General features: G+C 33.3%; 1 protein-coding gene across 1 annotated transcript; it reads right to left on the reverse strand.

Annotated features, from left to right (window-relative positions):
- Positions 1 to 396: 396 nt before the first annotated feature.
- On the reverse strand, positions 397 to 2,967 carry LOC142168282 (uncharacterized). The gene is made up of 3 exons (XM_075228944.1): positions 2,727 to 2,967; positions 1,821 to 2,213; positions 397 to 1,451 (listed from the first exon to the last, which is right to left on the reverse strand). The coding sequence occupies exons 1-3, from the start codon at positions 2,965 to 2,967 to the stop codon at positions 397 to 399; spliced, it is 1,689 nt and encodes a 562-aa protein (XP_075085045.1).
- Between the last annotated feature and the right edge of the window lie 9,555 nt (positions 2,968 to 12,522).

A 12,522-nucleotide genomic window follows, 5' to 3' on the forward strand; every position in this document is an offset into this window, starting at 1 on the left:
ATGGTTTGGACTCGTAGTGTTGCTCTAACATGGCACATCACTGCTATCTCTCTTGCAACTGCTTCCTAATTTCTACTCTTCTTCTCAAAAATTTCTCTCCATCCATATGGCATAGAGGCATTATGCATACGCCATCCTGAATATTTGAGCTTGCGGTGATCTCCCTTTTGCACTTTTGATAGCCCATTCCAGATGGTGTTTCCATTATGTCTACTTGCAGCTTTGATGTTGAAGCCACTGCATAGTCTTTTCCCAGAGTCTTTTGGAATATTCACATCCTGCTAGCAGATCATCTCTAGATTCATCTTGTGCTTGACAAACACTGCATTTTACTTCTACATTTATCCCCCATATTATGAGTCTGTCAGTGGTCAATAATTTACCTTATAATCCCAGTCACATAATTATCTTGACTTTAGGTCGAGCATCATTCCTATACATGAGACATTTCCAAGGCACTCTAGCATTGTTGGGTAGTAGCTGTTTATATATCAAGCTAGTGATGCTTTTCTTTATTGCTGTATCATTTTGAATTAGCTTCATATCTTCTCTGGCTTCCATTATCTTCCTTATGATCCAACAAGCTTGTTGAGGGATGCATGCTTCCTGAATTTGCTGTCTTTTTATATGGTATGTATGCACCCATCTAATCCATAGCTTGTCTTGTTTGTGAGCAAGGTCCCAACATGTTTTTGTCGCAGTAGTTTTGTTCCACAATTTGATGTTAATTAGGTTTAATCCTCCCATGGATGTTGGAGAGCATACTCTTTCCCATGCTACCAGTGCTTTCCTTGTGATTGTATTAGTTCCAGACCAGACAAAGCTCCTATAGTAAGACTCTATAAGTGACAGAATATTTGTAGGTATTATGAATAATTGAGCCCAATATGATTGTACCCCAAAAATAACTGATTGTACCAACTGAACCCTGCTTGCATAAGAGTGTTTTTTGGTAATCCAGGAAGTGATTCTAGCTGTAATCTTGTCAACAAGTGGCTTCCACTGGACAATGTTCAGTTTCTTTGTTGATAATGGTATACCAAGGTACTTGAAAGGAAGGTCTCCTTGGTTGAATCCCATCTTGGCTAATATTGTTTCTTTCTCTTGATGTTGAACCCCTCCAAAATACACACAGCTCTTCCCCATATTAGCCTGAAATTTAGAGGCTGTAGAGAAATGAAGAAAGCATTGCTGCACTGCTGCTACTGATGTTATGTCTCCTCTAGTGAACATAAGAAGATCATCTGCAAAATTGAGATGAGTGATTCCCAGCTTAGTACATCTAGGATGATATTTAAAAGCTTTTACTTCTTTGAGTTCATTCAGGCATCTACTAAGGTACTCCACAACCATAGCAAAGAGAAAAGGTGACATTGGATCCCCTTGCCTAAGATCCCTTGCAACATTAAAAGCCTCTGTTGTTTCCCCATTTATCACAATGGTATAGTTCACTGTATGCACACATTCCATTATCCAAGTAATAAATTGAGATGGGAAATCTAGTTCAAACATGACGTGTTCTAGAAAAAGGCCATTCAACAGAATCATATGCCTTTTGGAGGTCAATTTTGAACATTCATCTAGGTGATACTTGTTTACTGGTGTAGGAATTCACTAGTTCATGCGCTAATATGATAATATCAGTAATCTTCCTTCCTGGTATGAAGCCTACCTATGCTTGACAGATGATATCAACAATCATTGGTTGCATTCTAGATGCCAGTATCTTTGTTATAATCTTGTATAGGACAGAACAACATGCTGTTGGCCTATATTTGTGGGAGGGTGAGCAATCTTTGGCACTAATGTAATGGAAGTACAGTTGACTGCCTTATACATTTTCCCAATACTAAAGAATTCCTTGACTGCCATCACTATGTCTCCCTTCACTACTTGCCAGGACTTTTTGAAGAAATAAGAGTTAAAACCATCTACACCTGGGGACTTCTCATCTTCTATTGAGTTCAATACTTTGAATACCTCTTGTTTAGTAACCTCTGTACACAGGTCCAGTTTTTTTTGGTGTGACATGGTAGGGCCTTTCCTCATAGTGTGCTTGTTGATTGTTGGTAGTATTTTTGCTGCAGATCCCATAAGACATTTGTAGAAATCTACAGTTTCTTCTTTGATGCTTTGAAAGTCTGTGAGTTTAGTGCCAAACATTGAAGTTAACTCATTAATCTGCTTTCTTTGTGCCCTTTCTTTGACAATAGCTGTGAAATATTTTGTATTAGAATCCCCTAACCTTATCCAATGTGCCTTGGATTTCTACTGCATTGCTTGCTTCTCAATCATAGACCATTTCTTCAAGTTGTGAAGTTGCTGTCTCTCTATTTCCACTAATTCATCAGAGCATTTGTTACTGATTTGTTTCTGAGTATTGATCAATTCAGCTCTAGTCTTCTCAATCTTTTGTTATATGTATTTGAACTTCTCATTGTTCAGCTACTTTAATAGAGGCCTCAGAACTTTTAGCTTTAGCCATATATCTTTTATCTTGTTGTCAGCCATATTATTCCTCTATATTTGTTCTACCAGTGGTAAGAAGCTGTCATGCTTAGCTCATACGTTAAAAAATCTGAATGGTATCTTAATGTTCTATTTTAGATAAGCCATAGCTAATACCATTAGAGAGTGGTCTGATATGAGTGGAATATCATATTCTACAAGTAAGTGCTCCCATTACATCATCCACTCATGATTCCCAAATGTTCTATCTATTCTACTGTAGATTATATCAGTGCCACTTTGCTTATTAGTCCATGTATAGTAATCACATTTCCATTGAAGTTCATTCAACATTAAGCCTTGTATACAATTAGCATAGTCTTTAGTCTCTACATAAGTCACTGGATTCCCAAACATTCTGTCTTGTGGAGCCATTACTTCATTGAAGTCACCAGTAACTAACCATGGTATGTTTATCCCCTGTGCCACCTCTTTCAAGTTCTCCCATAAGGATATCATTTGCTCTATTGTATTGTAACCATATACAACAGTTAGCAATCAATTCATAGTAACTGCATTACTTTTAACATGGCAGTGTATTAGTTGCGCTTTAGTTATGATCATTTGCACTGTATAGTAGTTTGTGTCCCAGCCTGCCCAAATCCTCCCATTTCTTGTATCGTGATAGTTCATTATGCTCTCCCATCTCGGTATTATGTATTGGCAGATCTTTTGGGCATTATGCTCTTTGACTCTTGTCTCTACCAGTCCAGCCAGTTTAATGTTATTATTATTTATATTGTTCCTCAATTTCTTTTATTTATATCTCTTATTTACACCTCTAACATTCTAGAATAACCACTTCATAGAGTAAGATTTGGATCCCTACCCCTATCCAGGAGTATGAATTTGTTATCACTATGCCCCTTTCTAATTGGTTCTGATCCATATCTTGAAGGTGTTGCTCTAAGCTCAGGAAAGTTGTAGAGGTTAAAAGCTGGACTTGCATTAGTTCCGCCCTCTGTGTGTTGGTTAATAGCATGCCCTCCTACCTCTACTGATTGGTGTACCTGTGTTTCCCTTGTTCTTGAACTTTCTGGTTGTTCTGAGGTTTGTGTTTTTAGTTCATTTTTAGTTATTATCCTCTTTTATTTAGGATCCTCTTGTTGTCTTTTCTGTTGGAGAGGTTGTGCTGGTGCTGCATTTTGATCTGCAGCTGGTGCTATCGAGCCCTTGGTTCTACACTCATAAGTGACATGTTTATTATCTCTTTTCCTCTATTGTTGTGGCACTGGAGGTTTTGCTCTGATCTGGCAACTATGACTAACAATCTGGTATTTGTCACAAAACATAGGCTTCCTTTTGGGTTTATCACCTTGATTTCCTCAAGCAATGTTCGACTCACATTTACTTCAATTAGCATACGAGCATAGGATATCCTTGTTTGTTTAGTAGTACATTCATCAGCATATAAAGGTGTGCCTAGGACACTGAAAATTCTGCTTAATGATTTACTACTCCAACAACTCATTGGTAGATTAGAAAATTTTACCCATAGAGGAATGTCAGTTGAAAACTCCTTACTAAAATCAAACTCAGGCGTCCAAGGTTTCAAGATTATTGGTCTATTGTTTATTGTATATGGTCCAGCATAGAAGATTGCATGCATATCAATGATAGAATGAAACTTAAGCACATAATAGCCCTTCTTCATGATAATAAACATCAGGATTAGCAACTTTAGACCAATTTTGTTCAATGTAACGACACATTGCATTATATCCTAGAGTCTCACCAATGATATAAGCTATTAATGCACATCTCCACTTCTCTTCCTCTGGTGCTACTTCCTCTTTTTCCAATTGCATTACTGGTTAACCATCCACCAGTTGGGGAGGGATGTATGAAAGGGTCATGCCATTAGCAACTGACCTATTACCTTTAAATAAATTAATCCATGTCCCCATCTGCTTTGGATCCTCTGCTCGTTTTTGATTGCCTTGTTCTGCTTCTGTCACTATTCCATTGGTTACTGTAGCATTTACTCCCAGTGGTTGTTGTGTAGTCTTTGCTGCACTCATCTCCGTTTCCATTGCCATTTGTGTATTCTCTGTTTCCTTGGTCAATGTCATCCCTTTAATTGGCTTAGGATTTGCACTTGATAGTCCCTCAATTGACCTAGGGTTTGTAATTTGGGGGTTTTCTCCTTCAGAGCTAAGAGTTATTTCACCACTTAATTGCAGTCGTTGTGCCACTATTTTGGAATTGTTGCAGATCCCAGTGTATTGGTTCTCTTATCCTCCATTATCTGAATTGGAGTAGTTTATGTTATCTTAGGTTGAGCTTATTCTGTTTGCACTCGAGCTCCCACTGAGCTTCCAAAAGTAACTAGCAGAACTTTCTTAGGTCTTCCTTGTTCTCGTCCCCGTCCTCGCCCTCTTACCATTGACGATTCCGACGTACAATTAGCTGCCATGCACCGGTCGCATGAGAGAGAAGAAGAATTTTTTATGATTGCTTAAAAAAAGGGTGAACTCTATTTTCTAAAAGGTAAAAAAGGCGAACGACATTTCGTTAAGGGCTTTCGTACTTTTAATATAGTATTGATAAAGTATAAATATAAATAGATATAGATTATGATAGACACTTTATATTATGTTTTTTTTCCTTTTTTTGCTGGAGAGGAACAGGTAGTGAGTGGAACGAATCAAAATAAATTACTCGTATCATTTTTTGCCAACGAAAATATAGGAAACTCAATAACTTAAGACTTTTTCAAAAGGTTGGAAAGAAGTGTTTAAAAATAGCTAACAAAAGTCTGTTTAATGTGATAAGTTTTGGTTCAGATTTACACTTCGCAAAGTTGAGCTTGTTCAAAAATATTATCCACCTTTTTTCTCAATTGACTTGTTCAAAAATATGATCTACCTTTTTTCTCAATTTTTCAATCTATATCTATATATTATTAAAAGGAGAGGAAAAAGCCCTCTCCTTAAACCAAGTATCTGCATAGAAAAAAGACACATGTCATAAGTAGTTAATAATTAGTTATTATTTTTTAATTTAAATATTTATAAAATAATAAAATAAAATATTTTATAATAAAAAACGAAATTTAAAAAAAAACTGTCCATTCGAATTGGGGAGTAGTTTTAATTTAGAGTTTTTAAATTATTTTAAAATAGAAAACTAAAATAAAAAAAATAAAAAACTGCCAATTTAAAATTTCTTTTTTATAAATGATTTTGTTTTTAAAAATAAAAAACTTATTTATTCATAAAATATTATTTAGAATAATAGAATAAAATAAAAAATAAAAAATAAAAAATATATATCTTCTATTATATTATAAAAAAAAGGTAGCTTAAAATTAATATGCTAATAAAAGTTTATATTAACAATGCAATAATACTAAATATTGGATAATATCTATATCTATATCTATCAATATTTATTTATTATTAAAAGGAGAGGAAAAAGCACTATCCTTAAGCCAAGTGGCAGCCTAGAATAAAGCCACATGGCATAAGTAGTTAATAATTAGTTATTTATTAAATAATTAGTTATTGGTTATTATTTTTGAATTTAAATATCTATAAAATAATAAAATAAAATATTTTATAATAAAAACCAAAAATTTCTATCAAATAATAAAATAAAAGTTTTAAAAAAATTGTCCATTCAAATTGGAGAGTAGTTTCAAGTTGGAGTTTTTAAATTATTTTAAAATAAAAACACTAAAATTACAAAAAACAAAAACTGCCAATTTAGAATTTCTTTATTTTTTTAAAATAATTTTTGTTTTTATTTTTAAAAATAAAAAGTTTATTTATTCAAAAATTATTATTGATAATAATAGAATAAATTATAAAATAAAAAATATGTATCTTCTGTAATATTATAAAATGAAAGTGGCATACAAAAATTTAAATAAAGTAATATGCTAATAACTATGGGATAATATAAGAAGAAAAATACAAAACTAAAAAGTTATTCGACGCCTATATAAGTCTCATTAGTTTAATAGAGATTTTATTCATTAAAATTCAGATAATATTATTGAGAACAATAGGATAAAATTTAAAATTAAAAACTATTTTAAGAGTAATAAAATATATATTTTCTATTATATTACAAAGAGAAAGTAGTAGACAAAAATATCAACCAAGTAATATGCTAATAAAAATTTCTATTAATAATGCAATTATATTAAATATTGGATAATATAATAAATAAATAAATAACAAAGAAGTTATCCGATGACTATATAAGTCCTTTTAATTTAATAAAAATTTTATTCATTCACATAATATTATTGACAACAACAGAATAAAATTTAAAATAAAAAATATTTCAAGATTAATAAAATATATATATCTTATCTTATATTATAAGATTAATAAAATATATATCTTCTCTTATATTACAAAAAGAAAGCGAGTAGACAAAAATATTAAACAAAGTAATATGGTTAAAACAATTCTATTAACAATGTAAAAATACTAAACATTGGATAATAAAAAAAAAATTATTAAACAAAAAAGTTTTCAATGACTATATAAGTCACGATAATAATTTAATATAATTAATATTTTTTAATATAATACGAAATGCAATAACATAAGAAGTCCATAAAAGAAGCGTTTATGAGTATGTCTCGGCGAATAGTTTCGGATTTTGCGTAGAACAAAAAAGAAAAAAACGGCGTCCTCTTGCGGATCTCTCGTGCAAATTTACTTTATTTTTGTTTCTTTCTCCCCCCACCCCAAATCTTAAAATCCTTCTTTTTTCTCCCTCCTTTTGCACTCTATTTTATCCTCTTCGTTATTTATTTATTTATTTATTCTTTAAACAAATAGCCTATGTATTTTGTATTGAAATTGTTTTGTTGTATTTGATATCCCCCTCCGAAGAGATGGTAAAGTAGGACTGACGTTCATGCAGTTCGAATTGAATATAAAATTTTGATTTGTATTTTTGATTTTCGGATTAAAAATATTATACTTCAAATCTAATCCAAAATAAGATCGTATTGAATCTTTTTAAGTTCGGTTTCGGTTTAATCAAATTAGATATTTTAATTTTTCGATTTTGAGCCAATATATGTTGAGATTATTCATTCTTCCTACAATAAAGAAACATCAAATATAGTATTCATGTCAAATTGTCTTAATAGTTCCTCATTCCCACCATAATATCTAAATAAAGTATTCATGCAAGCAATAAAATAATTATTAAGGAAATACAACATACGCATAAATAAGGCCCTACGAATTAACAAATCAAACATAATAAAACCATGACAAATTAGATAGTAATGCAACTTCAGCCTTCCGCCGTGTTCACAAATGCAGAAAATGAAAACTGGCATGGGTAAGAATGAAAATGACCCTATATTCGATTAGTAGGGTATTAACGATGAACTTAGTAATTAGTATCAGATACACGAGTTAAGATCTAATAAGTATGATATTGAACTTATTAGTATTTGACACATGAAAAATGGGTGTCTAATGGATAGGGCTAATTATGAAGTATAAACTCGAAAATTCGAAGTACCAGAACCGAAAGTCAATCCAAAATCCAAAGTTTTTAAAAATAAAATCCGAAATCTAATTTGTAATCCGAAAATTCAAACCAAATTCGAATCTTGATTTGGATTTCTGATTTGTCCAAACTATGCAACCCCTGTGATAAAGAATGAAATACAAGTGCCGACATATCTAATTTTTAGTGTTAACTTAGATCTCAATTATTTTCTTAGAATAAAATTTAATTTTTTAGAATTTTAAAAGTACGACAGTAAATATATCTTTTGTGATTATAGTGAAACAAAACTATTTAACTTCGAAACTATTAATGATATTAAACAAAAATGAGGCAAAGAGAGTATGTTTTAATTAAGTAAAATTGCCTTTAGCAGAGAAAAAAAGGCATAAAAATAATTTATGCTCGTACAAGGGTAAGTTACCACACGCTGTAAACTTTTTCTACCCTTTCACCCTAAAAACAAACACGAAAATGTTATTTTCTTTTTCTATTATGCATACCAACCATCCTTTTACTTGAAACCAATGAATCAAATTTCATGCCAATTATGCTTTCCCTCATCTCCTATTATCTTTCTTTCCTTTTTTTTTTAATGCGAAACATGCGATTGACTATCGGGTCCAAGTAATCAGATAATATAACATGCATGACTCACCGAACTTATCATGAAAAAATCCTGTCATTTAAAATTTGAAAAAAATAAAGATTTTCGTTACCTTCTTAAGTTCTCTATAGGAAAATGTCCTCTTGTATTTTCCGAGTAACGTGGAAATGATGCAAGTTTTTTTTTATTTTTATTTTTAATAATCAATCAGAAAAAGAGATAATTATTATTCCTATCTTTTATTCTCTTTTAGTTTTTTAAGATTCTCCTTCTCCATGCCATTTTTTTGTAGATGTATACCCCCATGCTTATTTCTTTTGTCTTACCAATGACGTTGTTAAGTTACATTAGATGTTCTATTTCATCAGGCTTTGAACTATCATTATATAATTTTATATATTCAGTTATACCATTATTGTTTTGCTCTAAAAACCATATAGAAGACACTAACAACAAAAAAATAAAATAAAAGAAAGTAGTCAATTGAATTAAAAAAATTACAAAAAATGTTGCGTCCTTGAGGCACCATTCTTTTCAATCAATAGTTCAAGTGAAAAATAAGTTAAAAAATCACTGCTAATCCTCAGGTGTTTGGTGAGTAATTGAAAAAGACCAATTAGAATTAAAGATTATGAAATGATTGTTGCAACAAATAAGTACGAGGAGATATTTCACAACAGGGGCCAATTCGCCACACCACAACTACATGAAAATAATGCAATAGGGATTACTATTGAATGCTTGTGAATAGGATTTCGCATCATTATTTTGTGGTACAATCTCAGATTAGTAGCTCAAAATTTATTTCTCAAGTACAAGAATTATTAGGCCCACATGCGCCATTAACTACTTCATAAGTTCTTGGGATTTTAAAACGTCGACCAAAAATAATTACAATTACTAGTTGAATATACAAGAACCATACATTATATGCAAAATATACCAGAAGAATTTGTTGAGGTTTTGTTTTTAAGATGAAATATTCTTAAAATGAGGGTGAATGAGAAATGGAGGGAAAATAAAATTTTGAGTAAAATTTTAAGTTTCCCTCTTGACAATGAGACATTGTCCCATATTGGAAGAGGAAGACATTTTTGGTGGGTATATATATAATTGCTCTTCTTGTAGCTCTTTACGGCTACGGCTACGGCTTCGGCTTCGGCTACGGCTTCGGATTCGGATTTGATTGATTGATTAATTTTTTGGACCAAATTTATTTGTTAATAGTAAATATTAACGTAAGATTATCCGCATTTGTAACGGATATTTTCCAATCCGTGTATTGACCATTTGGCAGCCGCCTAATGCTCTTCCCACCATGAAGTGCTTGCTCCACAAACATGAAGTGCTTGCTCCACAATGAGACATTGTCCCATATTGGAAGAGGAAGACATTTTTGGTGGGTATATATATAATTGCTCTTCTTGTAGCTCTTAAAGAGTTAAGAAGAAAGCAAGCCTCGCGCCGTCGTCGTCGTCGCTCGCTCGGCTCGGCTTCGGCTACGGCTACGGCTACGGCTTCGGCTTCGGCTTCGGATTCGGATTCAGATTCGGATTTAGTCAAATGATTGATTGATTAATTTTTTGGACCAAATTTATTTGTTAATAGTAAATATTAACGTAAGATTATTCGCATTTGTAACGGATATTTTCTAATCCGTGTATTGACCATTTGGCAGCCGCCTAATGCTCTTCCCACCATGAAGTGCTTGCTCCACAAACATGAAGTGCTTGCTCCACAAACATGTAATGCTTGCTCCACCATAGAGGGTGGCCGTTTGGATTTGGTCAAATGATTGATTGATTAATTTTTTAGACCAAATTTATTTGTTAATAGTAAATATTAACGTAAGATTATCCGCATTTGTAACGGATATTTTCCAATCCATGTATTGACCATTTGGCAGCCGCCTAATGCTCTTCCCACCATGAAGTGCTTGCTCCACAAACATGAAGTGCTTGCTCCACAAACAAGCTAATGCTTGCTCCACCATGGAGGGTGGACGTTTGGTCTTCTTCAACATTTTGCTGCTATATATATGTGCAGCAGATGTTGAAGAAAGACACTCAATACACAACACACAATTCGCTCAACAAATTGGCTATACATTTGCACTCCTTCCTCTCAGCATTTCCATACGATTTTCTGAGTTTATACTCCTTCGTTCTGCATTGTTTTTAACTTCAAACAAAGCAACTGTAAGTGTGATTTGCTACCGAACTTTGTGTTCGCTGAAACACTGGGGTTTGAAGTACCGCTACACCAGTGTGTTATTCGTTCTATCCTGGGAGGAAATAATCCATTACCTTGGGTACTAGGAGGGGATTAAATTTCTTAAGGAAACACTGTGAATTCAGTGGGCTCGAATTTATTATTGTTTCATTATGTTAACTTATATTTTGCAGAATTATTATTTACAAATACAGCAATATTGGCGGGAATAATAATCTTAAGGAATTTAATATTTATTTCTGTATTTATGTTATTCTTATTATTCTGCAAACTAAAACCTTTGTGGTTTGTGTACTCCCGTTTTGGAGAGTTAAGCCTTCGTGGAATTTTGTTGGATATTAAAATCTACGTAATTTTTACTCCAGTTTGAAAACGTGTATTAAACGTTTGTTTGTGTCATTCTTTTACAGAAAAAAAAATGATGACTGAAAGCGAAAACCAAGTTGTGCCGATGGTAACTGCCAACGCATCGACAAGCCGAACACCGGCGTTGGCACCGGCAGAAAAACCCGAAAAATTTTCCGGGATTGATTTCAAGCGCTGGCAGCAGAAGATGTTCTTTTATCTAACTACGTTATGTCTACAGAAGTTCATCAAGGAAGATGTTCCTGATCTGCCAGATAAAACTCCAGAGAATGAACGCTTTCTCGTGATTGAAGCGTGGAAGCATTCTGATTTTTTATGCAAGAATTATATTCTTAGCGGACTGGATGATAATCTGTATAATGTATACAGTAGCGTGGAGACCTCAAAAGAATTGTGGAATGCTCTTGAAAAGAAATATAAAACTGAAGATGCCGGGATGAAGAAATTCGTTGCCGCAAAATTTTTGGACTACAAAATGGTAGATAGCAAATCTGTTATTACCCAAGTCCAGGAATTGCAAGTGATTATTCATGATCTACTTGCTGAAGGTCTTGTCATCAACGAAGCATTCCAAGTAGCAGCAATGATTGAGAAGTTGCCTCCGTTGTGGAAGGACTTCAAAAATTATTTGAAACACAAATGAAAGGAAATGTCCCTTGAAGATCTCATTGTTCGGTTGAGAATCGAAGAGGACAATAAAGCTGCTGAAAGGAGAGGCCGTGGAAATTCAACTATAATGGGAGCAAATATTGTTGAAGCTAACAAAAAGAGGAAGAAGGCTTCTGGTCCGAAATACAACCCAAGCAAGAAGCGGTTCAGTGGAAACTGCTACAACTGTGGGAAAACTGGACACAAGTCTACGGAGTGTCGTGCTCCGAAGAAAGACAAGAAAAGAGGTCAAGCAAACATGGTAGTAAACCATGATGATGTTGATAACTTATGTGCCATGCTTTCTGAATGTAACTTGGTGGGAAATCCCAAACTGTGGTGGTTTGATTCAGGAGCCACTCGCCATGTTTGTGCAGTTAGAGAGGCTTTTGCTTCTTATGCTCTTGCTGAACCCGGAGAGACAGTTTATATGGGAAATGCTTCAACAGCAAAAGTTGAAGGATATGGGAAGATATTTCTGAAAATGACTTCTGGCAAGGTCATGACTTTGAACAATGTCCTTCATGTTCCCGAAATGAGAAAGAATTTAGTCTCTACTGGACTTCTTGTTAAGCACGGTTTTAAGTGCATTTTTGTGTCAAACAAGGTTGTAATTAGTAAGAATGAAATATTTGTAGGAAAAGGTTACTTCACCGAGGGCCTTTTCAACCTAA

Source organism: Nicotiana tabacum, chromosome 13 (assembly GCF_000715075.1).
Source record: "Nicotiana tabacum cultivar K326 chromosome 13, ASM71507v2, whole genome shotgun sequence".
Taxonomy (NCBI): Eukaryota; Viridiplantae; Streptophyta; class Magnoliopsida; order Solanales; family Solanaceae; genus Nicotiana; species Nicotiana tabacum.

Bases quoted from the DNA above. Each gene is read 5' to 3' on its own strand.
- LOC142168282 (XM_075228944.1), bottom strand. From the start codon at position 2,967: ATGATATCCTTATGGGAGAACTTGAAAGAGGTGGCACAGGGGATAAAC. The intron at 2,214-2,726 runs GTAGAATAGATA...AATATTTCACAG, and splicing joins TGGCACTGATATAATCTACA to CTATTGTCAAAGAAAGGGCA. The intron at 1,452-1,820 runs GTACTTCCATTA...GTGTGCATACAG, and splicing joins AATGTATAAGGCAGTCAACT to TGAACTATACCATTGTGATA.